Raw genomic sequence first — 27,601 nt, 5'->3', positions numbered from 1 at the left:
TGATTTATGCAGAAACAGTGAAACCTGAGCCGCCCAGAGGCCAGCGTCTGGAGGAGGGAAACCACAGAAATGAAATCCTGTTGGGTTTTTTCCTTCCTCGTGTTCAGATGCTAAAGTTGGTTCACTGACAGGAAGGCAGTTTCTTCTTCTTCCCTGGCTAGATGATGTAGTAAAATGTCCCACTCCGGTTTAGCTCTCCTCCTGCATCACATGGTTTGTTGAGCTGACTGGGACACAGTTTGTAGCAGTACTGGGATCAGATCTAGGATCAGCCTGAGCACAGTCAGTCTGTGGTATGAACTCTAACCTTTACAAGAACATGTTGTTGTATATGTGCTGCATGTACACTAAAGTTCACATGAGACCAAGCAGGACCTTTATTTGTATGTACAGAAGCCCGGAGAGTCCATTCAATGACCCAGCGACATCGCAGCATGTGACACAGTCCGACCAATCGGGTTATCAAAGTGCCGTTTAAAGGTATGTGATCTTTCTGTTTTCTTCACTCACTGCACGAGTCTGAGGATTTCAGCAACATTTGAAGGAAAGTCGGATAGCAAAGAAACGTTTTGCTTTGGTTCATCACTGAAATCATTTTCCTGGATTACTTTGCTTTGTTTGGAACTCACAATTCGGTTAATTCAAAGCTATTTATGACTACGGAGGCCCTCAGGGGCCAAAAACAAAGCAAAAAACTACATCTAATCTGTAAGTTCTATTCAGTGACCAAGACAGCCACTTGTCATTGGTTTACCTTTAGGTGATACAATTAGTGATTAATACTCTTACTACATGGTAACTCCTGCCTCATGAATTTATATTTATGTGTTTGAGGTTTGTTGAATCTCACCGAGACTAAGTGGTTAAGTAGAGAAGAAGAAAGCACAGAGGATCCGCCTGCACTGGATCTCTGACAAACTCCTCTGATGAGGAGACACGTGAGACGTTGCTGAGCTCCTTCACTCAGTACTCCCGTCCTGGTCCGTCCTATCAAAGATCAGAATCAGAGGAGGCTCTCTCCTGTCACAGTAAACCAACATCCAATCTGCTGCAGTCCACAGTAAATGTTGGCATTTCTGCAAACCGTGAAAACATTTGCATCACATCCACGGTTTGCAGGAGTGAACGTGGCCGACATTTTATTCTGGGCTGCAGGGGATCGGTGAGGCCCATCAGGTCGGGTTCACAGTCGGTGTTTCAAAGCTGCAGTACTGGACTGAGGTCAGAGCTGTGTGCAAACCAGTCAAGTTCTTCATAGTTTCTTTTTGGAGCTGCTTTGTGCACGGCATCATGCTGAAACAGACCAACACAAACTGTTGGAGCATTCAGATTTTCCTTCATTTGAAGCTATGAGGCTAAAACAGAATAAAAGTCTGTTCAGCATGTCCACATACTTTTGTCCATATCGTATGTATGTATGTATGTATGTATGTATGTGGGTAGCTGTCCTGGTGGCCCAAACTGCAGCCTTGGACCTGAAAAATGAGCCACTAACTTCCCACAAACTTTGGGTGGAACCTCCACGATGTGGAAGCTCCTGGTGTGTTTCTCTGACGGTCTTCACCTCCTCAGAAGTTGAGTGCAGTGTGGACGTGGCCTGTCCCCTCCGAAGCTTCTCCTCCCTGCCCTGAGGATCCTCCCTCCTCCAGGAGGCGGGTCAGGATGTTGAGGAGACGCTGATGGACACCCCCGCCCTGACCTGTCTCTGCTGCTCCTCCTCCTCCTCCTCCTCCATCCTCCTCCTCCTCCTCCTCCAGCTCCTCCTCACCTCCTTCTGTTTCTGAACACTCCTGCACCGCTCGCTGCAGCTCCACCTGTTTATCGATAATCAGCCATTTTAATGAACCAGAAACTCGAGTCTCTCTCAGAGACTTTTCTGCACATCCCTCCTTTGTTCTTTTCCCCCGGGGAGAAAATAAAGAACGAGGGATGTGATAATTCAAAGTCTGAAAGTATGATAACAAAAGTGTACCTGCAGTGGGAGTCCTGCTTTGGCCCCGAGCAGCGTGGGAGAAAACCACGGCCTGAAGATCTTCTCACAGATCACCTGAAGGACAAGAAGAAGAAGGGAGGAAAGAGGAGGGAGATGAATAAGACAGAGAGAAAAGAAATGAAAAATGGATGGAAAGAGAGAACAGTTTGAAGAAGGAGAGGATGGGATGGAAGGAGAGAGGGAAGGAAATAAGAGATGAAAAGAAGCGAGAGAGGTGAAAGAAAAGAAAAGCAGTAGAGAGAGGGCAGGAAGTAAAAAGAAGACAAAGACAAAAGATGGGAAGATTTCTTTGTCATTTTGCAGATGACGCCTCGCTTTTCATCATCAAACACACACTCACACACACAATGACCACCTTTCTCTGAGGTCATGATTGACAGGTGGGAGGTCATCAGAGGTCACCTGTGGAGTCTCAGACCGACCAATAGGACAGCAGTGAGTCATCGGCGTGTCATCAACACCTTCCGTCCTTTCTGCTCCTCACCTCTTCTTCTCCTCCTTCGTTCATAATTAAGCCATTTTCCATCTTCTCCTTTTTCGTTCTTTCATTCTCTTCATGTGTCGTCAGTTTAGTTGTTTTATTTTACGCCTTTTCATCTCTTCTTTCTGTTTCCCAGTTGATTCTTGTTCTCATTTTCTTTTTTCCTTTTCAGCTAATTTCTTGTTCATCTTTCACTCTGTTCTTTTCCTCATTTCAACTGTTTTTCCTTTTCTTCTCTTTTCAGTTTCTTCCCACCAGTTTGTTCTTTCACTTTCTTTTTTCTTTAAATTTTTTCTCTTCACCTGTCCTCACTTCCTCCCATTATTTTCATCCTCCTTTCATCCTCATTTTTCTCTTTTCCATGTTCTTCTCTCCTTTTCCTTCTCTTCTTAGCATCTGTTTTAAATGTGTCCTTTTGTCAGCCTTTGAGCTCTTATTTCCTTTCTTTCTTTGACTTTGTGCTCCGTCTTCCTCGTCGCTCAGCAGCTTCAGATGCCGTCGTGTTTGTGCGTCGCATGCTGTCGTCACCTGCGGAGAAGCGTTTTCCCTCCGTCTCGGATTCACACGCTCTCCTCCGATGAATGCACAGATCTCCTGTCATATGACATGTGATACGGCAGCCGGCGGGGTGATGAGAGTCTGTCCGGCCCGTTGTCATGGCGATGACGGCGATGTCCGACTCGGCCTTTGTGTCCCAGACGTCTCCTCCGAGTCTGAGGGGACGACGCTTCAAAATGTCCACAAGTTTCTGCTGACTCTTCTTCATTTTCTTCTTATTATTATTACTGTTATTTAAAGTTCATAAAAATGCTCAAATGTCACATTAGTCATCTTAATATTAAATATAATTAGTTTAACACCTGCTAAAAGAAACAACTAAATGTAAAAACTCCTCATATATGATGATAAGACTGTGATGTTACTTTTATCGTTATTATCAACAGTAACAATAATTATAAGAAGAAGAAGATTTAAAAGTCAAAAAATGTAACTAAAAGTTAGATCATTTATACAGCACTTCTCAATAGTTTCAAAGAACACAACATTCTAATTAATTGCTGTAATAACAAATGGGTAAAGTAGAAAATAAATAATCATCAGAATACTAAGAAAGGTTTTAAAGAATATGACACAAACTGAAGTATAAAACAAAAAGGCTTTAAATCGTTCTTTCCTTTTCTTTCTTTTCATTTCAGTCTTAAACTCACTGGATGAAAATTAATAATTTTTTTAAAGTTCAGCATAATTAATGGGTGAAAGCAGCATTTCAATCAATATTTTTGATTAAAAATGTCTCCACTGAACTTAATGATTAAATTTATTTATGGTACTGATTTCTTTTACAAATTATTTGTATTACGTACTTGCACTTATTTTAATTATACTCTTTCTTTAAATGTTATTTAAAGTAAAGCTTTATTTTTAATAAAACCCAACACACGACATGTCGGTTCAGTTCTGCTGTCCTCAGATCAGTAATTATCACTCAGCACACACGTGATTACGTGTTGGGAGAGACGGATTAACCCAGAAAACAGAAAACCTGTAATTTAGGAGGACGGAGGTCGACGTACGACCGGCCGACTGTGGAGGAAAGAAAATCAGATCGGAGCTCGCAGATGCTCTGAATACAAACAGAAAAGGGAGGAAAAAATAACTTTTACGCATTCATTTAAGTGGAGAACCAAAGGAAAATTAATATGTTCAGTCAGATTTTTGTTTTCAGTAATTCAAATTGTAATGTTATCCTTGCTTCCACATTTGTTAAAATTAAAGTTCAAGATTGGGAATTGAAATTATTATACATTAAAAATGTATTAAAAGATATAAATAAAGACAGAAATAAATGCTGCCTCCCAGAAATAATGAACTTGTGTATTTAGCTCAAAAATAGTTGGAATTTACAAACATGAAGTTAAAAATATCCAAAGTGTTTTTGATTTAATGAGGACATTAACTGAACAGAAGCTTTAAGTAAAAGTAAACAGTCAAACTTGTTGTCAGGTTTTATAGTTAAAAGATAAAATTTCCCCTCACATTCATCTGGATTAGACTGATTAACACACATTTAATTCAAAAGAGTCCAAGTAAACTTCTTCTTCACTTATTTTTTAATATTTTTTCTGTCTTTTCAGTGTGATTATTAACGTTGTTGTGGGCGAGGAGCCTTCAGAGACACTTTTAGCTTTCCGTCCTGCAGTTTCACAATTCTTCCTGTCTTTTTATGCACAAATAAATAAATAAAATGAAAACACGGGCAGCAGTCGATTAACGTGAGGGATGCCGACAGCTTTCAGCCTCACCTGCAGGTTGCTGTTGCGGCGGCGAGGGCTGCACCTGCGCTTGTTCAGGTTACACCTGGACGAGCAGTCGAAGAAGTTGCAGTCGTCGTCGCTGCTGCAGTTCTGGTCCAGGATGTCCCTCATCTTGGGCTCAAAGAAGGCCATGTCCACGTCAATGGCGACCACCTGCAGGGACACAAACTTTAATCCTGATCGTCTCAGCGTTTAGATCAACTTTTACAATTTTTCATTTAAATATTTACACATTTTTTAAAATTATTACTTTTTTATAATCTGAGATTTTATTTGAAACTTTCAACTTAGTTTTTTTTTTTTACAAATAATTGAATACGTAGAAATGTTTTTTAAAGGAAAAAAATAATCATTTGATTATAATTCACTTCTGAAAATGTGTGTTATAATATAATATTCATAATATTCAGCCGCACTCAATTTTCAGGTTAAACTAAAATGACCCACTGAAGTGTTGAGTTCAGGATGTTTTTGTCCTTAAAACACACCAGTTAGTTCCTTCTTTCAAAGTACAAACACAAGTTTCAAAAAATAGTACAAATTTCAGGGGGAAAAAGGAAGGAGTAGTTTGGTGGAGGAAAGAAGAGCCGTGTGGAAACGAGTATTTCTGTGACTGTACTGCAGATCTTATCTGCTGCTGTGAAAATGAAGTGAGTCTTCAGCCTCAGGACAAGTTTGTCTCTGTTGTCTCTGTTTCGTCCTGATGTGCCGTGATGAAGATCCAGCAGACAGTCGCTTGTCTTTGTCAGCAAACCAACAACATGTCAGTCCGTCCCTCAACACTGTCGGACTTCCTGTCTGTGTCTCAGCTTTAATGGAGGCACAGCACGTGATCGCAGAGACGCTGGGACTCTGTAGGTTTGGAGGAAGCCGTCGACTGTCACCACACTCAGACCTTTATAAAGAACGGCATTTGATTTGACAGATTTGTGCTTAAAGTCGTGTGTTTCGTCGGTAAAACGCCGTGTGGAAGCTGTCGAGCTGCTGCAGTCGCGAACGTTCTCGTTTTACAGCAGCATTTTACAGTGTTGGCATTATAAACTGTGAGCTGTTAAATCTGTTCCATGTCAGCACTTTTATAGGAACAACACAAATCCCGTTAAAACCAGAAGAGCCGTAATGAGCCTCAGGTTTACTTGGCATTTGTTGGAGCTGCTTGAGTTTATTTAACTGCTCGTTTTCCAGTAATCACGAGCCTGAAGTGTGAAAGATCACACAGTTTGGACTAAGTTGTGATGGTTGGCCCGAGTCCAGCACGGACCTGACACGGTACTCAGTTAACAACAGTCTGCTGCATAAACCAGAAAACCCACTGATTACGCTGGGAAAACATCTGCAGTGGACTTTCTGAGGCGGGATGAGGATGCAGTGGAACAGGAGGGAAGTCAGCAGGTTTGTTTTACAGCTAACAGAAGCAAATGTGAGCTTTCAGTGTTAATAAATAAATAAAGGAGCGTGGGACCGTGGGTTACAAAGTGAGCAACGGCAGCTTGAGGCAGATGATGTTTGGATCCACCTCAACAAAAACTTTATGCTTGAGATCATAAGGGAGGCAGACGTTTTTAAAAAATGTTGAGGCTGGACTTCACGTTCCCTCCAAGAGAAACAAACATGGAGGACATTCTTGTTGTCTGGATGTCGAGTTCAGATCATCCACAGTGATGTGGGAGGAATTTCTGGGCAAAAGATGTCAAGAAAATCAGAGAAGATAAAAACTGATGTCACTGACTTCTGTTCAGCTGCTGAGGGGACGGAAATGGTGACGTCCTCATCAGAGACACCTTCAGTTGTCACCACAGAGGAGAAGTCCAGCAGCCGACCTTTTGGCCCTGAGTTCCGCCTTGCAGGCTACGAGGCTTGCCAGGCTTATCAAAGAATTTTATTTGTGTGTGCGTGAATTGTTAAGGTTAAGACCCGTCTGCTCCAGCAGTCGTTCCAGCGAACAGACCGTTAAACCAGACTGTTATGGTTGGACTGTGAAATACCAACTGATTCGCTGCACTGAGACTCTGATTCGTTCAGATCTGCAGGCTCAGTCAGCACACATTTCATCTACTCAGTTTCGTCTCTCACTAACCTGCGATAAGGCTGAGGTTTTCCTCTCTTCCTGACCGCCACTCTTTGGGGCGGTAAAGAAAACCATAAACTGTGCTTCCTTATTGTTTAATGTTTCACATGTGAAGCTGCAGCTTTCAGGCCGTCGTTCTGATGACAGGAAGCTGACGTGTTCTCTGCAGATGACCTTTTGTTATGTTAGCAGGATTTTAGAGTTAGATTATTTTTAAAGGGGTGTGTGTGTGTGTGTGTGTGTGTGTGTGTGTGTGTGTTATAGATGCAGGATGACCTTCTGTTTCCCAGCAGCTGACTCACTTCTGTTTTAGAAAAAACATCTCACATAATCTGCTCTCAGATTTGCATCTCTTCTCTCTCTCACAGTCTTTAGTAAAAAATAACCTTTTATCTCTTTTCTACCTGCTTTGCTTTTATTCTCTTTCAGATTTATTACATTTGCAGAAAATATTGAGGCCTTTGCTGAGACGCTCGGTTGTTTTGAAGGAGAAGGTCGCCAAACCTTTGGAGTGAATCAAAGTGTGGCTGATGACTCACCGTCAAGTCCTTCCTGATGGCAAAGTTCTCCGGTTTGATATCGCAGAGGTGCAGTTTGTGGGTGAAGTCGTTGTCAAAGTGCCACACCATGTCCAGAAAACTCAGTGCGATGCGATGCACCATCTCCCTGGCTGTCCACCTCCCGCGGGGGCCAGGTCCAGGTCCAGGTCCAGGTCCAAGTCCGGCCCCAGAGACGGCCACCTCCTCCAGGGAGAAGATGTTCTGGTCCCAGGCGTGTCCGGCTGACAGGTACTCCACGGCGTAGAAATGACCACAGGAGCCCAACACTTTGGCCACGTGGGTGCTGAGGTCCTGCAGGACTCTGGAGACCAGAGGAGGAAAGATGAAGGTGCAGCATTGGTCTCACATCAGCCTCAGCTTTGAGTCCACTGCTAATTAGCTAATGTTAGCATGCTAACAGGCTAAGCCATTTTGAACAGGGTGAACATTACACCTGCTAAACACCAGCATGTTGGCATTTTTATTGTTAGGATATTAGCAGACTGATGTTAGCATTTAGCCGGCAGCCTCTCAACGCTGCTAAGCAATAGAAACACATTTTTATGTTCACCGTGTGGTCACTGCAAGACGATGGAGATAACAAAGGGCTTTGATGCTGCAGGCGAACAAACATCCTGGTGTCTCAGCACATTTTAGAGTAAAAAGCCTCATTGTAGATAAACAACAACAATAATTGAGTTTCATTGTTCCAGGGGGGATAACAGCATCGGTTTGTATCCGCCGCAGGCCAGCGCAGATTGATGCATGAGCTAATATCACACCATTAGCAGGTCGGATCAGACCACACCCCCCTCCTCCCTCTTGTTTCTGTTCCTGTACCCATCCGACCCACAGACACACACTCAAACACACACTCAGGTGTTTATTTACATCCTCCTCTCTGTTTGTCACTGCGGCTCAGTCTGCAGCAGCACAGGTCGCCTCGTCTCGGCGCTTTTATTTTTGGACTCGCTGGAGGTTTGGCTTGCAGCCCGTTCGCTTGTCTGAGTGTCTGAAAACAAGCTGCTGTCTTTCCCTCATCGTCCTCCAGCTCTGCCCACAAACTTCCTCACACATGTATGTTATCTACGATATGTGTACCTTATTTCCTTCTTGTTGCTCAGCCATATGGATTTCGTGTTCGTTTATTTTTCAGTTTTACTGTGGTTTTTTTCAGGGGTTGAAAGACCAGATTTAAATCAAGTTGAACTTGAAGTTGAAATGCTTATTTAAATTGTAGGCACATGGACAGGGTGTAATGAGCTTAGCAGCCTCCAGGGGGAGCCAGTGGGACTTTAGACTTTTGTTGATTTGAACCTACTTGTGAGTTTGTCGGCCCTTCAGTTTTGCTCTCGTGTGGCAGGTGTGTCACAGGTGTTAGCCAATCAGCAGAGAACAACAACGTGGCAGCCACACCTGACTACCACACCGGCTTGTGTCATGTGACTCTTACCTGAGAAAGGTGTACTCCTCCTGCTGCAGCAGAGACCAGAGGGAGGCCAGCTCTGCTCTGGAGTAAGTCCTCCCTCTGGTTTTCAGCTTCTTCCCCCACAGTCTGGCCAGAGAGCTGTTGTGTCCTCCTCCGTCTTCGTCCTCGTCCTCCTCAGCCAGCCCCAGAGAGTTTCGCACCTGAATGAAGATGAAGGCCAGTCAGAGTGGACGTCACTTTGAATTCTGTGTTTTTCACGTTTTGTCTGAGACGCCTCATCAGACTTACTTCCAGAGTGGCGTAAAAAACCACGTCAAGAGGGGAGAGCTCCTCTGCTGCGTCCTGTTAGAGACAGGAAGTGAGATTCATTAACAGTCGTGACTGGGATCCGACCGAACTCGATTGGATCAACATTTAAGGGAAACAAAGCGTATAATAAACCACCTGGTAGTCCAGTATGCCCAGTGGCTCGTACGAAGAGAAATTCTCCAGTTTGGACTTGAGGATGACGGGGTTTCCTCTCCAGCGCGCCTCGATCACCTTCTTCCCATTCTCGTAGTAGAGGCAGCGCTTGTACTCGACCAGGCCGAGCACACACAGGTCCTCACACATGTCCCCCGTCACCGAGCCCTCCCCGAACTCCAGACACTGTACGGCAGAGCGGGAGGGACACACAGCGCACAGGTGAAAGCTCTGAACTGCACAGAGGGTGTAAAGGGGCAACTCGTGAACCGCAGATGAGAATGTTAATGAAAAAACACGACATGAAGACACGACAGGCTGTGAGGTTATTTGACCTTTAGCTTCTTTTTCCTCTCAGCGAACACATGCAGCACACACACACACACACACACACACACACACACACATCAGCTCCGTGTCCAGAGGTGTGAGGGATGAGGGCGAGGATTAGCGCTGCTCTGGTCAGGGATTGCTGCACCGTCGCCGCCCGTTCAGACCAGCAGGAAAGCAGCTACACACTGCTTCACCCAGCTGCTCGGCGTAAGGCCTGAGGGTTTGGTTTGCGTTTGGTGTTTTAGAAGCACAAACCTCAGAAACCGACGTGTGAACTGTATGAAAACACACATCACGTAGCGACTTGTCGTGGAAACCCGGAGATTTAAATCATCCGGCGCTGTGGTAATGTGAGGCCTGGTTGAAGAGGCAGGAAGTGTGACAGACAGATAAGAGAGGCAGCCGTGCACAGTTAATCGGCCTGAGAAAAAAGAGATAAAACCTGACGACAGCAGGCTGATGATGGACGAGCCTCCGTCTTTTCAACATGGCACAGTTAATATGTTGAGGCAGAGAGTTTAGATAATGTGGACGTTCAGCCCTTCATCTGTTTCCTGAGTCATAAACGTCTGCAGATGGTCCATAAATCTGGATGTGAACATTTCAAAGTGCTGCGTATCTCAGACTGACACAGCTGGATCCTCTCTGCTCTGACCGTCAGCTGTCCCCGTCCCAGCACCAGACTCCGAGACAGAACACCAGCGGGTTTATGTCTGTCCCCTTTTGTTCCTAAATATTTAATGTTAATGCCTCCTGCACTGTCTGTCCTCCTGCTATGTCTGTCCTCCTGCTCTCCTGCTCTCCTGTCCTCCTGTCTTCCTGCTCTCCTGTCCTCCTGCTCTGTCTGTCCTCCTGTCCTCCTGCTCTCCTGTCCTCCTGTCCTCCTGTCTTCCTGCTCTCCTGTCCTCCTGCTCTGTCTGTCCTCCTGTCCTCCTGCTCTCCTGTCCTCCTGTCCTCTTGCTCTGTCTGTCTCCTTCTCTTCTCTGTCTGGTTTCTCCTCTGTTATCTCAGTTGTTTTGTGTGTGTGAGAGTGTGTTGATGGACTGAACAGGAGTGGGAGGAGGAGTGTTGAGAGTCAGAGGAGACGCTGAAATTATCCTCCCCCGTCCCCCGTCCCCCTGCCCCCTCCTGATGGTTCCTGCTGTCTGTCCTCACAGGCAGTGAGAACCTCTGCTGAGGACGTCCCCACGCTCAGTGTTGTGATCAGCGGGCCCAAACCTGCTTTAAAAACACACACACACACACACACACCCCAGCATTAGCTGACACCTTGTGATTTGTAGTTTTTATAGGACTCAAAGGGTCCCAGATGTGGTGTGGACGCTCTCGCGGCTCCTCACTGAATCTGTTCAGGCTTCATGCTGATGATTGTGCTTCTTTCCTGCTCTGAATCTGCTCTGTTGCTTCAGCTTCAGATGTTGGCGTGTTGAAGTGGTCCTGATCCACAGGGGACGGGCCGGGCTGGGTTTCTCCCGGTCGACTCGGACATCTGCAGGCTTCACAAACATATCCGCTCTAATTCCCTGGATTTCCTCCGCCTCGCATCCCGTCGTGCTGTGCAGCTGCTTCCTCCCTCCTTGACTGCAGCCTGTGTGGTTGCTCTGTAGACTTGGTGTGGGCTGGTGCTGGACTGTTGACGTGGTTTCTGTTTTGTACAGTCGTGTTTCACGTTGGGGTGAAAGACTGATCTGAATGTCTGCCTGTAATGTGTGGATGAGGAGCAGGCGAACGTTTCATTCCTCTAAATATCAGCAGACGTCCTGCTTTCCTCGATGGGGTCGTCGGCTCGTGACGCAGCAGGTGCGTGTCTGCACCTTTTCAGATGTTCGCCCAGTGAAGCTTCAGGAAGCTTCGTGAAGAGTCCGGACAAACAGCCTGGACTCTGATTCTCACAGCAGCATCCACAGTCTGTCAGGCCGAATCCCCTGCAGCTGATGACCGAAACAAATGGCTGCAGGAAGTAAATGAGCTCCAGACTGAAACATTAAGATCTGCTAATGAACTTTGGGTCCGTCTGCCAAGCTGCGACGCAGCCTCAATGTGGTTTAAATATCACCGCAGCTTTTTATTTTACTCCTCTCTTTCCATTTGCAAGACGTTTTTACTTTTCCTAAATGGCTCTTAATGATCTCATTTTCCTCTCTCTCCTCTTTTTCCACGCGCTGTCTCGCTCTCTCTTCCTAAACCCTGCAAAGTGCGCCTGTTTCACGGCCGTGAGCCCACGTCGGTCAGGTACGTCTGTACTTTCTGGTCAGGTGATTGTGGGAGTCAGTGTGACCTGCTCTGTCGTTTAGATACGAGGACGTGTTGCTTTTAGTTTCCCTTCTTTTGTCCCTCGTCTTTCATTCTCGTCTTCAGCTCTTCTGAAACCAAAACCGCACACTGAAGTACTTCACATTTACTGCTAAACCTTCTTTTACTTCGGTGAGAACACGCAGTACTCTGAGGCCACATGTCTGTATTAATACTGCAGTGAATGCAGTTTTCCTTCAGCAGGCAGCTGCTGAAAGCCGAGACGTTTTGGACGGTTTGCTTCACGGTGAAAGCCGTCTTTGTTGTTCCGCTCTCACTGTTACATTCCATAAAGGTAAAGCCGAACACACAGGAAACGTTAAAACGACTTAATGACATTCCTGTGTGTGCTGAGCCCAAAGTCCTCGTCCGGCCGAGCGAACAAAGGTCCAGCACTGTGTGCAGGAAACTACTGAAAACCTTTTGTCTGAACCTGCCGAGGTCGTAAAGGTTTTCCTGGAAACTACTGGAACAAATTAAAGGCCCAGTTTGTTGCATTTGAAAGAAGCAACTGATGCTTTAAAGGTGCGACGGGTCTCGAGCTGAAGAGCTGACTTTCTCAGAGATCTTTCTCCTCAGATACAGCAGAAGGACTGAGGCCGAAGAGGAGTTAGGGTGGAGCTGATGGGGTCACGAGACCTGGACCAGGAGTCCTGTGCGAAACCGACTGAATGCTGACCCAGTTTAACTTGTGTCCCAAAGTTAACTGACGTGACTAAAGCGAACTGAGCTGCAACTGTAGGCCACATGACAAGACTCGCATGACTTCCTGTCAAACGCTTGGCGTGGCAGGTCAGAGAAGACGAAGCTCAAACGATCAGTAAAACATCACTTTAAGTAAGGAGCGCATCCGTCGCCGCGAAGCCGACACGGACGGCGCTGAGAGGAGGTCGGAGGTCGAGCGCAGTAACGTTCGGCCTTCTGTCAGGCCTGCAGCGTGAATCAACACGCCTCAAGTGTTCTGGCTGTGCTGAGGCTCCCAGAACAATAGTGGGATTTTTACAGCCTGTGGGACGCATGAAGTGTGGGCTGAATGGCTTGTATTCAGTGCTGCATGTGTGTGAACGCACACGCACACACACACACGCACACACACACACACGCACACACACACACACACACACACACACACATACCTACAGTGGGGGTGGACGGTTGACCTCGAGGTCACTTCACTGGAAGTGTAGGCTGATCTCACAGCAGCAGGCCACAACACAATCTGCTAATAAGCCCACACACACACACACACACACACACACACACACACACACACACACACACCCTCCGCCCCTGAACACACACATAAACTGTACGCCGAGCGTTTGGCAGAAGTTCGCCTGAATAACAAGGCAGCGAGCCGGTGACTGTCTGCGCTGAACACACGAGGCCCGTCAGCGGACGAACACACTCGTCTGTCAGCACTCACACACACACACACTTCGGTCGGAGTCGGAGCGTCGAGTCGCAGCGTCGAGGCGGCGGACAGGAAGCTGACGATTCATTATCAATCAATCTGCCAGTAAAAAAGGCCCGACATGATTTCTGAGAGCAGGAGGCCAACAGTCTTCAGCTTTCAGACTGTTGGACGTCAACGCAGCTCAACACTTTGTCTTTGCTGCAGCGTCCAAACTGTCTGGCCGCGTGTGGACGGACGGCGGGCTGACGTGTTGACGCTCACCCGGACACTCGGAGTGTCGGGCTGCTGATCCTGAAGCTCCCCACGCAGTGTGACTCAGTGTTGTGAGTGGAAATGAATCCAATAAAACCCAAAGTGTGTGCTGCCAGCAGGCGTCGTGCATGTGAGCGAGTCGAGCAGTGAAACACACACACACACACACACACACACACACACACACACACACACACACACATCAATCACCTTGTTTGTGCTAAGTGCTTATCAGCTGCCAGCTCTCCCTGCAGGCGTCTCTTCACATCAGAGCGAGGAGATGAAGAAACGTGTCTGAGGGCTACGGCTGCTCGAGCACAACTCTACTGTGTTTAAATACACACAGCGAGTACATGCAGTATTATGAGTCCGGTAACTGGCTCAAATACTGTTTCTGGCCTTTTTTCCAACAACGTGACACGAAACATTTGAGGAGGTCAATGATTATTGATTAATGAGATTAACAGTGAGGTCCTTAAAACCGAACTGCAGCTCGAACCCTCCGAACACTTTGAGACTTTAGCCGAAGTCGTTTACACCACAACCTTTTCACAACACAACGTCAGCCTCCGGTCAGCGACTGGCTTCGCCTCATTGCGTCCTATGAAAATCAACAGGCAGGATTTTCTTCCAAACTTTTTATTCACGATCAACAGAGTGTAGCTTTTTATACTAACAGGAAATGATCAGATTCATTGTTAAAAAACAGTCCAATCCCGCCGACCTGCTGGGATCTTTTCCGCTTGTTGCAGAACTTCTTGAAGTTTTTTCTCTCTTGCATTTTTCTAACGACTTCAACATGCAGCTTCAGGTTTCTCTGAGGGTTGTTGTTTTCCTGTGATTAACTGAAATCCGATAGAAAATGTAGATGATTTGTGGTTTTGGGGTGTGTTCAGGGTTCAGGGTTTTAAAGGAGTTAAAGCTGACACACCTCACACTCATCAGACTCATTCACACAGCCGCAGTGTGTTGTTTCAGCATCCCGTAGCAAGGTGAGTGATGAGCCCAACAGTTTGACACCGTGATCCAATCAGAGAGCTGGAGCCGCTTTGTGCTGAGTCGTGTTTTGGCTGCGAGCTTCAAAGCCCGTCAAAACTTACATTCATCCTCGCAAAGACGCTCCTGCTCTCAGCGTCAAGAGAGCGTGAGGACGAGATGGCAGGCATGCAAATACAGGAACAGACCACACACACACACACGCACGCACGCACGCACGCACGCACGCACGCACGCACACACACACACACACACACACACACAGCGACTCCAAACAAAAGGCTGATTCTGAGGAGACACTGATCTGCTCTGTGGTCAACATGACATGCGACCAAAACCCACAAGCTGATTCTGATGTCCGAGGCTCATGCAAACACACGCACACACACACACACACACACACACACACACTACCAGTGCAGCAGTAGTGATGTGTTTAAACTGTCACCTGCAGAAAGTTTATCATCGAATGTCACGTTCTTCCTGCGGATTAGTTTTCCTTTTGTCAGATTTCCTGACTTTGATCTGAATGTTGTTGTTTTTGTCCTCTAAACATCCTGTTTCCTGCATTTTTCTCTTAGGCTGATAAAATAATTCTGTTCCACGCTGTAGCTGAAATACTGACTGGAAACAAAGCTCCCATAAGCTCCAGGATCAGCACGCACAGTGGATCATCTGTAAAGAAAGCAGAAACCCGCCGGCGATGCGGCGCTGCGATCCGAGCGTGTCGGGAGGCTCAGAGGCCGAGTTCAGAGCTGCAGCTCGAGCGTCGTCGCTGTTTCGGGGTCGTGTCTTCAGAGAAAACAGCCTTGTCGACCCTGCAGGCCTCCTCGTTGGTATGCACGTGTCGTCACAAACGCCGCTGCTCTGTCTTTTAAGTGTCCGCGCTCTGTTCTTATCTGTCCTCTCTTTTCCCTCTCTGGCCTCCTGTGCTCGTCCTCTCCTGCTTCTTCACTCGTGGTTGAATAGCGATCGGAAAGCAGGGAGCTGATTGGTCTGTTTGTCCAGCAGGACATTCTTCTGGAGTAGTCAAATGATTCACTTCTCATTAAAATAAAGAAAACAAACACTGAGATGCACAGCTTGAGTTAAAGCCTTCAGTAAAGCGGATTTGGACCCCCTGAAACATTCGGTCAGCGTTTCCTGTGCGTTCAGGTCTGACAGGTAATTCAGCACACCTGAGCACCTGCTCGTTTGTCAGCGTTCGGCTGGAACAGGATGAGATCACAGCAGCTGCAGAGCAGCCAATGAGAACAGCTCGTTCGGCTCGTCTTCCTCAGCCTCACGTCTTTGTTCTGAAGCCGTTTGAAGACTTTCTGTGCTTCTTCTGTGGTGCTTTTCAGATGATGTTTGCTTCAGCTGAGAGGGAACATGGTGCGATAAATACTCATACATTCATATGAAAAGAGGTCTGCTGTTTGTCGGATTTTATCAGCAGTCATATTAAAAAGGGTCAAAAAAAGATCACGAGACAGAAGACGGACAGACAGAACAGGACGTCTTCATGATGACTGTTCCAGGAGTGAGGACACCATGTATCTTAAACCAGAACGGGATGGGACCGACCAGAAGATGACGACTCACAGAGCAGCTTCAGAAGTGAGGAAGAGACGTGTGGTCAACACGTGACTGAACTCACCTGAGACTGAAAACCCCGACTCAGAGCGGAGCTGATGAGACTCGTCGGCGCCGAGCTGCCGCGACGTTAACTGAAGGTTAAACTCAGACAGCTGCTAACAGAGCAGACGGCCTTTTCATCAGCTGCCTCTTTAATTATCAGCCGTCCTGTCAGACTGACGGCGCCTCAGAGGAGCAAAGCGAACTGCAGATCGCGCAGGACGGGACCCTGCTGCACCTGAAACGTAGCCATGATGGACTTGTGGACGTCCAGAGCCACGCTGAGCTTCACGCTGCTGGCACAACCTGAAGGCGACGTCCATGTTTGAGTTGAGAGTTTGAGTGTAGGAGGTTTCAGGGAAAATGGATCAACTCTTTCTGCAAACAGCTGAATTTTGACTGTTAAAACCCCATCCTGGTTCTTCCTGTGCTGCCTGCATGAACCACCAAAACTTAAAGGAACAAACCGGCGGCTTTCAATCCATTTACAGTAAACCACAGCCAGCCCTCCTTCCATGTAACTGCTGGTTTCCATTTCTCCCATCACTCGGTGTCCGTTTGAGAGGAAAAGATGAATCATGATTACATAACCTGAAGCTCATCTTCGTCCTCCTCCGACAGCTGATCTGAATGTGCTGCGTTCGCTGTGCTGTTCATTCTGTAGAAACAAGGTGAGACTGCGACCCTGACAGGTGATTTGATTGCTGTCACTGATGTACTTATTGACGACTGGTTTGTGTGTGTGTGTGAGGCCTTTCTGGTGATGAAGACAGCGTTTAGCGGGTATGTGAACGGACTGATGAGCAGTTATTTTCTGAATAACAAAGCAGTTCTGGGTTTGATTCACTGATCTGCGGAGAGAAACGTTTCAGGCTTTGGCTGCAGGAGGGACAGACGAGCTGCCAGCACTTCTGCTCTGTTCTGTTTAATTCTGGCTGCAGTTCAGATTAATGCCCTTCCACTTTAACATCACCACAGTTTTCCATCTTTTAGCTTCTTGATCGCGTTTTGGATCCTCGCCGATCATTTTCCAAAGCATCTTGAAACTGAATCCGGAGTCCGATGTCCCCTTTGGGCTTTAGCCGAGCTGGTGTGACAGCCACAGTTAAAAGTGAGGAAACCTTTGTACGGCCTTAGTTTGTCAGGACGCGGGAGCAGGACGTGTTGTCGCAGCCTGCTCGCTTTCCTCAGTGCACAAACTGAAGACGAAAGGTTAATTCATTCAGGTGGAAGCAGACGGACTGGATTTCCTACCCGATGGCAGACAGAACTGCAGGGTGACAGCCAGGTTTATCGAGAAATGAAATGAAAACATAAACGTGTAAAGTCTGTCCATTCTGGACTAAAAGTCCTGTTTTCATCGTCTTGAAACGTTGGCTGAGTCTCAGTTTTCTTTTTCTTCTACTTGATGAGGAGGATGATAACAGGGCTTGTTGCTTTCATGTTTATTACATTGCTGTTGTTTCCATTTATGATAAAATGACGGAGGCTGACTGCAGCTGGCGGCTGCTGTCTGTCATTTTATTGTTTTATTTTCTCTTTTCTTGTTTTATTGACTCATCCATCAAACAAAACATTCGGTCTTTCTGAGGAGAAGCCTTCGTCTGAGACAAACCTCGTCATGTTCCTGCAGCAGCTGTAAATCACCTGACAGGAAGACAGATCCAGGATTCACCTGAGCATCTTCCTCCTGTCTACTCACCTCACAGTCACATCTGCAGAGCCAACAGGCCTGAACGCTGAGTCTCTGACCGAGCATCCAGTCCACCCACCAGCCAGGAGGACCAGGACCTGACGGAGAACATGAGGTTAAAAGACTCAGACGCTTTCAAAGCTGCTTTGAGCTTTTACTCTTCTTTTCACCCTGCTGATGCTGAGGAGCTTCAGTATTTGTAGTAACTGACGGCGTCAGATCATCTCATCAGCATTCTGCATGTCCTGCCGCTCAGCCCATTTTGACCTTGAGTAGGCTGCTCGCTCTCTGCTTCCTGTCACATGACTGACGTGCAGGCCTCCCAGCTCCTCAGGGTCATCCAGCTCATAACGTGAAACACTGTGCAAACCTTCGGGGTTTTCTAGCCGTCGGCACTGTTGCTCTCCGTTAACCTCCAGCCTCAGAGACACGAGCGAGGTCTTCCTGCCAGAGGCCACAGACGCGATCACGCTGTCAGGTCCTCATCAGGCCGTCTCACTAAAACGTCAGTGTGTTTGTTTAGAGTGTCAGGACCTCCACCAGCCTCCCCCCTGAGTTATTATGACGGTAACCGAGTGCCTGTGTTGTTAGGGTCGGAGAGTTTTCAGGAGAACTCAAAAGGCAGTACAGTAATACTTGAAAGGCCTCCAGCCGCTGTGGCTGCGTACACGTGTGCTCAGGTCGAGGGCCGGCGTGTCGTGATGGGACTACGAGGTTTCTAAACGAAACAACCGTGACTGCAGCACACGTTCGACATCTTGATGATGTCGAACGTGTGCATCTTGACATCTTCATGCTGACTTTTAAAAGCTGCAAAAAGACTGACAACATCTCCACCTGATCTCCGCTCCATCGACACGACAGGAGCACCACTCAGATGAAGATGTGAGAAGCCTTTTAAAGTTTTCATCTTACAGTTCAGCAGACAGTGAGACTGCGGTTTGTTTTATTATCGGGGGAAAACAGTGAGTAACTCCATCTATACTGCACACAGGTGGAGCAGTCGCACAGTCCACGGAGACACGTGTATAACTGGAAACAGGAAAACGTTGTATACCTGCTGATGAAGGTCTCAGTCTGTGACCCTTCAACACGACTTCAATTTCTCCAAAGGACAAAATTCATTTTGGCAATTCAGCTTCAAAGGCTGAGACGAGTTCTTCTCGGGGAAACAACATTAGCGTCGCTTACAGACGGAGCTGTGCCACAGGGAGACGAGGGCTTCCCACGCATGCAGAGTTTGGGTTTGGAACTCAAAACAACACATTTTGCAAGATGCCATAAATGTACCAAATTAGATTCCTGACAAGCAGCCTGTTTGAGAGGAACTGCAGAGACGCACAGAGTTAACCAGTCTGCATTAAAAAAACAGAGGTCGGCCATAAAAACTGTAGCGTCATGCCATAAATAGGCAGAGGAATGCCAGAGACATGCAGGGACAGAGTGGGATCATGCAACACATCAGTCATCAGACCAGAAACACACAGATTACAACAGAAAACGTGTGCAGCAGGCCTGCAGCGTCTGCCGCGACGTCACACAGCGGGCTGCAAAGTGACAGCGATGACCACACAGGAAGTCCTCTGATTTATCTGGGACGAAGACACGAGTGAGTTATGAGATTGCACATGTTGTTACTGTTCGACCGAGGCGGCAAACGCTTCACATCACGTCTGCCCACGACTACGTCAAGAACTGAGAGAAAACCAGCAGAACCTTTAAGTTAAAAAGCTGCTAGCCATCAGCTGGACCGGTCCTAACGTGTCCACGTCCTGCCTGTTAACAAAGGACGATGCATTCGTGCTTTAATTTATGTCCTCAGCTTCTCTGACTTTGTCCATCACATTTGAACTCAACCGGTACAGTCAGCCGCTGCTCCGAAAGCCATCCAACATCCTTTATGTCTTTTTCATCAGAAACCTGACATGAATAAGAGATATGCAGAATACAGATATGATACGGACATGACAGGGAATTTTACATGAAAACCCTGATGTTGTAATATTGACATCAGGACAGAGAGAAAACTGCTCCTCTTTGATGTGTGTCTCCCAATAAAGAAGAAGAAAACCCTTTCAGCCATCCGTTCTGCAGCAGGATGGGAGGGCAACGCGAGCAAGTGAAGCTGATGAAGACTGTCGTCCATCGCAGCACGAGAAACTCTTTTCTTTTGGACAGAAGGTATCAGAAGGTCAGCACAAGTTTCCAAACCAGACGGCTGACTTTGAATCAGCCGCAGGACAAACGTCCAACTCCTCCGTCAAACGGGAGACGATTTCCTCTGCTGCACCCCAAAATAAGATTGTTTTCATGTGGAGTTGATGTCTCTGAGATGAACGAGCAGCAGCCAGAGTTTCCCAAGAGTGTATTTTTAGCTTTGTCCCACATCAGCGTCCTACACACAGAGGACGTATAAATGTCCATACTGAGAGTCTCTGTGAGGGTTTTAACTGTCTCTGTACTGACCACACATTTAATAAACCACAACTGCTAAAACCAATTCCAACATACTTTTCAAATCCATAATTACAATCTGAGTGTGAAGATGGCCACTAATCAGCATTTTCAGTTCACTTCAGTTTTCCATTAGATTCAGACTTTTGGGACACATTCCCAATACGCATCTCAAACTCTCACCATCCAAAGAAACCGAGCCTGCCGACGACCACGCGGCGGCTTAACCGCTGCCATGTTAACGTCCAATTCCCACTCGGCCCATCAGCAGTGGGAGATGTACCTGAAGCAGCTACCCAAACCTGAGCCAAGGTGGGAATAGTTTGAGGAACTGGACCATCTGTATCAGAAAATGTTTGTTTGTGTCGTTTTGTCACTTCATTTGAAGGACTTGTTGAAGAGAAGACGGCTGACGGGTTGTAAAGTCACACTGTGGTTAAGGCTGTGATTTTAGCTCCTGGTGGATACACAAAAAAATATCAACTAAATGGGTTTTATTCCTAAAAACTAGGAAAAAGGACGACAGGGAAGTGATGTAAGTGAGTAACAGTACATTAAGTCCCAGTGAAGTTCTCAGCTGTGCTTTACTTCACTCTTTATTTCCGTCTTATATTTAGCTTCTCATGTGGGAAGAAAGGTTTTGTTGGGCCTCCTCTCTCGCCTCATCTCTCGTCTGTCTCTCTTGTTCACATGATTTATTACTTGTATGTAATTGCAAGCACAAAGCCGAACGTCTCTCATCAGCATTCATGTAGCAAAGAGCCTCGAGGACTGCAGTGAAACAGTTTCAACACACTGGCTGTTTAATCTGCCGCTTCAAAGGCCAGCTGAAAGGCTTGAGAATGGAGGGATGAGCCCATGAGAAGGAAAAGAAGGAAGTGAAGGACTGACAGACTTTTGTTCAGGTTGCTGCAACACCTGAAGCAGTTAAGACAAGCCTGGACCAGAAGTCCTCGCAGCAGGATTACCTGTCAGTCAGTGAGCACAGCGTGAGAGTTCGTTTGTGGGACTCGACTTTTCAGACCAGATCTGCAGAAAAGCTGAAGTTTGCAGCGATTTGTGCAGGCGAGCTGCATCTGTCCTGCATTAGTGCTGTCTGAGCAGCCAAATTAGCTTCTGGAAACACAAAACCTCTTGTTGATCTCAGTCAACATGTTACTGGAAAGAGAAGAACATTTCAAACAAAGTGATGGATGGAGAAAAAGTGCAGCGTTAGTTCAGCAAACACGCACCGCCTGTTGACTTTGGATCTCGGTGTTTATTTGGGATTTCATCAGTTTCCACTTCGGATCTCAAGGAGGTTTAATATCAGGAGGGAGGCTGATGGAAACTGGACTTCTGTCCGAATCTCTGGGAGAGTTTGTCCAAATGCTTCCTGTGACGGCAGCATCAGCGAGTGCAGGCTGCCGCACTTCATCGCTGAAACACAGTTTGTTCAGGGGGCAAAAATGATTTCCTTCCAGGCAAATCGATCTCACCTGTCAGCTAGCAAGACTGAGACCGAGCTGTGGGCCGTGGAGTTGCATTGTGGGTAATGTAGGCGCCGGGTTTTGACAAGCGAGACAACTTCTCTGGTTTGGTTTTTGATTTTCTGGTGATGTTATCAGTGTGTCTGAGTGATTATCTGTTCACTTCCTGTGACTTCCACAGTCGCCGAGGTCAAAATGAAGGAAAGTCTGCAAACCGCTTTGAGCAGACGACTCAAACGGCTCCCGGCTGTGCTGGCGTTGGTGGATCGCGGTGGGGATTGACCACATCAGAGCACGTCAGAGCGTGTTGTTATCAGCGTTTACCCACAGTGCACCAGCAGATGCTGCAGTGGATAAGACAGCAGGCCATTTTGAGCTAGTGACCTCAGCCCGTTTATCTCCACCCGCCTGCCTGTTTACTGTAAACATCCAACTGATTCACGGAAGCAGTCGACGTGAGCCGCCGTTTGTCCTACAGACAACAAATGTTCTGCGGAAAGTCGAGCAGCAGTGAGACGCTTTTCTGAACCATCGCGACTTTTCAGATTGATTTTCTTCCTTCCCTCCAGGCTGCTGCTGATGTTACTTCATGTCCAGAAAATCAGATTTACTGCAGATTTAACTAGAAAACCCAACACCTCAAGTGTGTGTGTGTGTGTGTGTGTGTGTGTGTGTGTGTCTGTCCTGACATCCAATCAGCTTCACCCTCACACCTGACTGTGTTGCACTCTGTGACTTCTACACACTTACACAGTGTGTACTGCTGCTGTGTACAAATCAAATCAGAAACTGACGATGAATGGGTGGTTTATCAAACGTTTAGCAGTGATGTGGATGATATTTAGCCTCAATGAAAGCAAAGTGAACACTGGTGCATTGATGTAAAATCCTCCTAAAGGCCGACTGATTCAAAAACAAAATAACATCACAGGATATTTTCTGCAAATATCAAGTTTCAGTCAGCAACAACCCAACAGTTCAGTCAGCCAACGACAGCCTGATGGTTAAAGAAGTGGGATGAAGTCAGAGATGGTAGTAATTGTACCACATTACACGTGGTATATGAAGGCATATGTAAAACATATTTTATTATTATTAAATAAAGTGCATGTAATAATGGATCACTGATGGTCTGACTCACCAGTCTCTGCAGGATCCTCTTGCTCTTGTCGTCGGTGCAGTAGTCAGATAGGATGCTCCTGTGGACCAGAACCAGGCCGTTCAGGAACAACCAGGAGCCGAACCAGAGCAGAGCGAACACCAGGGTCCCCCGACGGGACCACAGCCTGAGCCCCAGCCACCGGAGCAGGCACAGCCCGCCGCCGCGGCCCCCTCCACCGGACACCAGCCCTCCAGGGAGCATGGTTTTGGTCTCCGCTGCCACAAAGTGTCTGAGGTCTGCTGAACAGTCCGCTAAGTGGTCCAACTAAGACAGAAGCTGCAGAGCTCCAGGTTTTGAAAGGTTTATTGGAGAAAAGAACAAACTGTGCAGCCTTTAAACATGAGCTGTGTTCAGTAATCTCCTAAAAATGCCTCTTCTTGTTGTCTACATGAAAATTTGGTAATCATTCACTTCTCATGTCTGATGAAGCAAATTTGTGTTGAAAAACCAGACAGGAAGCGTCACGTCTTTGGCCAACTGTTTCTTCATGTCTCCATCACAGCTGTGATCAAAGGTCCAATCATTTGTCCGATTGATGAAAAATGTCCGCAGCATGCAGACCCGTTTCTGCTGGACTCAGTGACAGGACTGCGGGACAGCCTGAACGGCTCAGCAGCAGCAGAAGGAAGCAGTTTGTAATCATCCAATCAGAGCAACACGTTCCAGGCAGAGTCGACTGGTCCGACCTCCAGCTCGGCTCGGCAGCGTCTCCGCAAGAAATATTTGGAAATTTTGTTTGTTCATGCTGAAATTTTGTCTTTTCATTTCCAAGTGGTTGATTTATTTGACTCACAGCAAGTCAACAAATGTTGAGCAACAGGAAATAACTCAGAAGCAGCCGAGTCGGCGTCGCACTGTGATGTGGGTGTCTGGGCCCATCAGTGTGGCATCTGGACACAAACACACAACCAGCTACACACACGCACACACACACTCTCTCACACACACACGCACACACACACACTCTCTCACACACACACTCTCACTCTCTCACACACACACGCACACACACACACTCACACTGGACTTGACCGCCCTGCGATGCCGTCCTCACGTCACCTCCTCGTTGGCGTCTGTGGATTTCGTCAAGCCGTTGAGCTTAGAAGAAAATGTCCCAGAAACTCATTTAGAGAGAAAAACCTTCAAACATCCAGCAGAAGAAAGTCTTCGTATTGAAAAGAAAGAAAGACGGAAACTTAGAAAGTGAAATATCCTTCAGAGAGGGAGCTGCACAACGCTGGAAAACGTCCTCGATACTGGAGAGCAGTTTTTAATGAGCGCCAAAGCAGAAAAGTGGATGCAGAAAAGTTTCCTTGATGTCAGAATATAGAAAAATGGTAGGCTGGCGTCAGAGCTTTTCACTGCTGTGATCAGCGGGAGAAGACGTCCTTGATGTCTGACAAAGAAGATCTGTGACAAGAGAACGAGTGAACTTTAGTCAGACAGATTTTTCACAAAACATTCAGAAAAACTTTCAAGAAGTATTCCAACTTTCAGTGTTTAACTTCAACTGAAGCTTCACAATTTTGGGATCGTATTGATTTCTAGAGCTTTGAGATACTTTCCCTTGAAGAACTGTGGGAAGCTGAGACATCTGATCATCTTTTACTCAGAAAGACTTCAGTTTTGTTAAACGCAACCAAACTCATAAAAGTTCTCTCTTTGCCGAAGTTCACGAAGGGTTCAGGAGAGGAGAGCAGCTCCGTCTGATTTCCCCTCAGATGTTCTGCTTGGAAAAGCTAATTATCCCCTTCGTTTGCAGGGTCACTTGACGCTTTCTCAAAGTCGCATTTAAGACTTTAAAAGAAAACTCGTCACTTGTCTGCTTTCATTTGTGTCCTGTTCTAAACACCTGAAGAAAACAACACCTTAATTCTCCCACGAGCAGCTCTTGAAGCCACTCATCAGGCCTAACAGAGATAACTTTCAGTCATCTGGTGTCTTTCAGTCTCTGTTTTCCCTCTTGCAGCAACTCTGCTGTCATTTAGCCCTTATTACGATTTCCTCATGTGGTTGTGGCTCCTCGCTGAAGCATCCAAACCATGAGCTCAACTACCGCGCTGGAAAACACGAAGAGACTCGCCAGACCTCAGCAGATCTCGCCGCTGTCGTCCGTCGAGACTCCTCAGCGTCTCCAGATGAGGGAATCTAACTCCAGGAGGAGGCCGATCATCGCCTGCTTCTGAAAATATCAGCATTTGTTTCTCGTGAGGAGCAGCGGCAGCAGCTGCTGTTCTCAACCTGCTCTCAGGAGATCAAACCAGCAACTATTTATATGATCTCACAGGTTTGAATCATGCAGCCTGTGTGGTCAAAGCCAACCAGCCTCCCCAATCAGGCCTGGAATCACTGACTCAGAGGCTCAGAGCTCGGGTGGATGGAGGTCACACAGGCTGCACGACCGTGACTCCACAGTCAAACTTAAAGCTGTAGAAAACAGAATCTGCTCTGCATTACAGCTTCTGTAATGCAGATGACGTTCATGAATAAACTGAGCTCTAGGAGGGAGGATCTAAACGTCTGTCAGCACAGCTCAGCTAATGACAACTGAAGACGCTTGGTGTTAGTGAAATATGTCCCTCAGGTCCTGAAGCCAAAACTTGTCGTCTGCCATCTGGATTTATGTTAAAGTGATCATCGGGAAAAGTCAAAAACAATCCATCAATAAGCATTCAGCTGGTAGAGCAAATTTGTCCTCAAATGACTATAAACCCTGATGATGATGATGATGATGATGAGCTTTTCTGCAGATCATCAGCAGGATTAGAGTCGAATCAAACAGTAGCTGCAGATGCAACAGGTGCCAAACGTCCTCCTGCCGAGGAGACCAGCAGGCGCTTTCATTCACTCACCGAGTCCCTTCCTGAAGCCGGTCTGTGCAGCTGGTCCCAGAGGGATCCAGATCTGGACCTCTTCACCGTCACCTTTTCCTTTCAGCTGTCTGAGCCGTCGTGCAGAAACCGAGTTAACTCCTCGCGGTCTTAAGGGGAGATTCAGCAGACTGAGTGAAGTCTCAGGCCAGAGAGACCACAGAGTCCACAAACTGCTGTCTCTGTGATCAAAACTGGTCTAAAACCAGCATGAAGTCAGACCTTTAACTCTGCTTATGTCGAGGACAAATGACTTCCTTCTTTGTAAAGAAGAAATTAAAAAACTTTTTGTAATCCTGCTGTTTCCTGGAAATGCACTTCCTGTTCTCTGAGGCAATGACCCAAACTCCAAAAGCAGGACTGAACTGTTCATCGGCAGGTGTCCCGGTGAGGCTTCGGCTGAGTCCGGACAAAATAAAATCATCATCTGTTGAGTTCAGGTGCTCCACAAACAACTCTGTCAATCAACTCTGATTTCTGAATACTGAAATCATGTTTGTAATCCTGCTGCCTTTGGGTCGTCCACAGGATTAATTCAGGCTTCACTCCACCACAGCTTCTTACTGTTTCCAAAAGCAGGAATAACTTAAGAACTCCATGGAACTGAAGATGAACTGAAGATGACTTAATCCTCTGTGAGAAATAAAGCATAAAACTGTGTGTAATCCTGTTGTCTGCGGGCCCGTCAGATGTCTGTTTGATCAAATCCTGACAGCTGGAGGAGCAGGTTTCAGCTCCGGGAGATAAACTGTAAGACTTTTCCACCGCGAGACGACCGGGCTGTCGGTCTGAGGACTGCAGCCGTCCTGTGAACCCTGATTCTGGACTGTCAGGCAGGTCCGGTGGCTCCTGCAGACGGCTGCTGTTTCTGCTGCTCTGGTTTCTGCTCACACTGCTGCTGCCTCGCCGTCTCTCAGGGGGGGAGAGAGAGCGAGAGAGAGAGAGAGAGAGTGTGTGTGTGTGTGTGTGTGTGTGTCGCGCTCAGGCTTGTTAGTTCAGCTTCATTCCTCTTCCCTGCTCCCTTCACTCTGCTGCACTCCCGGCTTTTTCCTTTCCTACTAAATATGTGTATGTGCGTGTCTGCGAGTGTGTGCGTGTGTGTGCGCGTGTGTGCGCGTGTGTGTGTGTGAGAACAGAGGCGGCTCCTCCAGCGTCCCTCCTCTGTCCTCCCCCTCCTCACCCCTCTCTTATATTCACATGCTTCTGTCTGTACCTCTCCCACTCCCTCTTTCTTTCTCTCTCTCTCTCTCTCTCTCTCTCTCTCTGCACCCCCCCCCCCCCTTTACCCTGTTACCACGGCAGCAAATCTCTGCTAAGGTTCAGTCCCCACTTGCAGCTTCACAGAACCTCGACAAATTAAAAGCTCTCCCCCATTTATCTCACTTTCCCTGTCTTCCTTCTTCCCGTGCTTCCTCCCCCACCTCCCCCTCTTTCTCCCCCAGCCCTCACTCCTGTGCCATACATGGCAAAGGCTCCAATAAAAACAGCTCGGGGGCCCAGGGCAAGCTGGTAATTGCAGTGTTTGTAAAAATGCCAATAAACTCCTGCAAACATAAAGGAAGGGCAGCGAGTGCAGAGGCGACGTCGATGCTTTCAGGGGTGAGAAATGTTTGAAGAGGTTATTGTTTGAAAGCCCTGATGTGTGTGCGGTGAGATCAGACAGGACATTAGTGTGCCTGCAATAATTAAAGCTGTACTTGGCACTTTGTGGCCACTAGAGGGCAGGAATCTTCCACACTGAAAGCAAAACCGTAGAACT

At 47.0% G+C, this 27,601-nt stretch overlaps 1 protein-coding gene across 2 annotated transcripts; it reads right to left on the bottom strand.

The window, feature by feature from the left end:
- Window positions 1-362: 362 nt before the first annotated feature.
- On the bottom strand, window positions 363-26,765 carry dipk1c (divergent protein kinase domain 1C). 2 transcript variants are annotated; one of them, XM_046371542.1, is made up of 9 exons: window positions 25,825-26,756; window positions 22,952-24,382; window positions 9,270-9,473; window positions 9,114-9,167; window positions 8,850-9,025; window positions 7,397-7,718; window positions 4,778-4,942; window positions 1,973-2,047; window positions 363-1,814 (listed from the first exon to the last, which is right to left on the bottom strand). In XM_046371542.1, exons 2-9 carry the CDS (start codon window positions 23,171-23,173, stop codon window positions 1,569-1,571), a joined length of 1,464 nt encoding a protein of 487 aa, XP_046227498.1. In that variant the 5' UTR covers window positions 23,174-24,382; window positions 25,825-26,756; the 3' UTR covers window positions 363-1,568. The 2 variants fall into 2 exon arrangements, with proteins under 2 accessions (XP_046227498.1, XP_046227499.1); XM_046371543.1 differs by lacking the exons at window positions 363-1,814; window positions 1,973-2,047; window positions 4,778-4,942 and adding an exon at window positions 5,100-5,641 and having other exon boundaries at window positions 25,825-26,765.
- Between the last annotated feature and the right edge of the window lie 836 nt (window positions 26,766-27,601).

This window comes from Scatophagus argus, chromosome 18 (assembly GCF_020382885.2).
Source record: "Scatophagus argus isolate fScaArg1 chromosome 18, fScaArg1.pri, whole genome shotgun sequence".
NCBI lineage: Eukaryota > Metazoa > Chordata > Actinopteri > Scatophagidae > Scatophagus > Scatophagus argus.
This window is presented reverse-complemented; position numbering and strand designations above follow the sequence as displayed.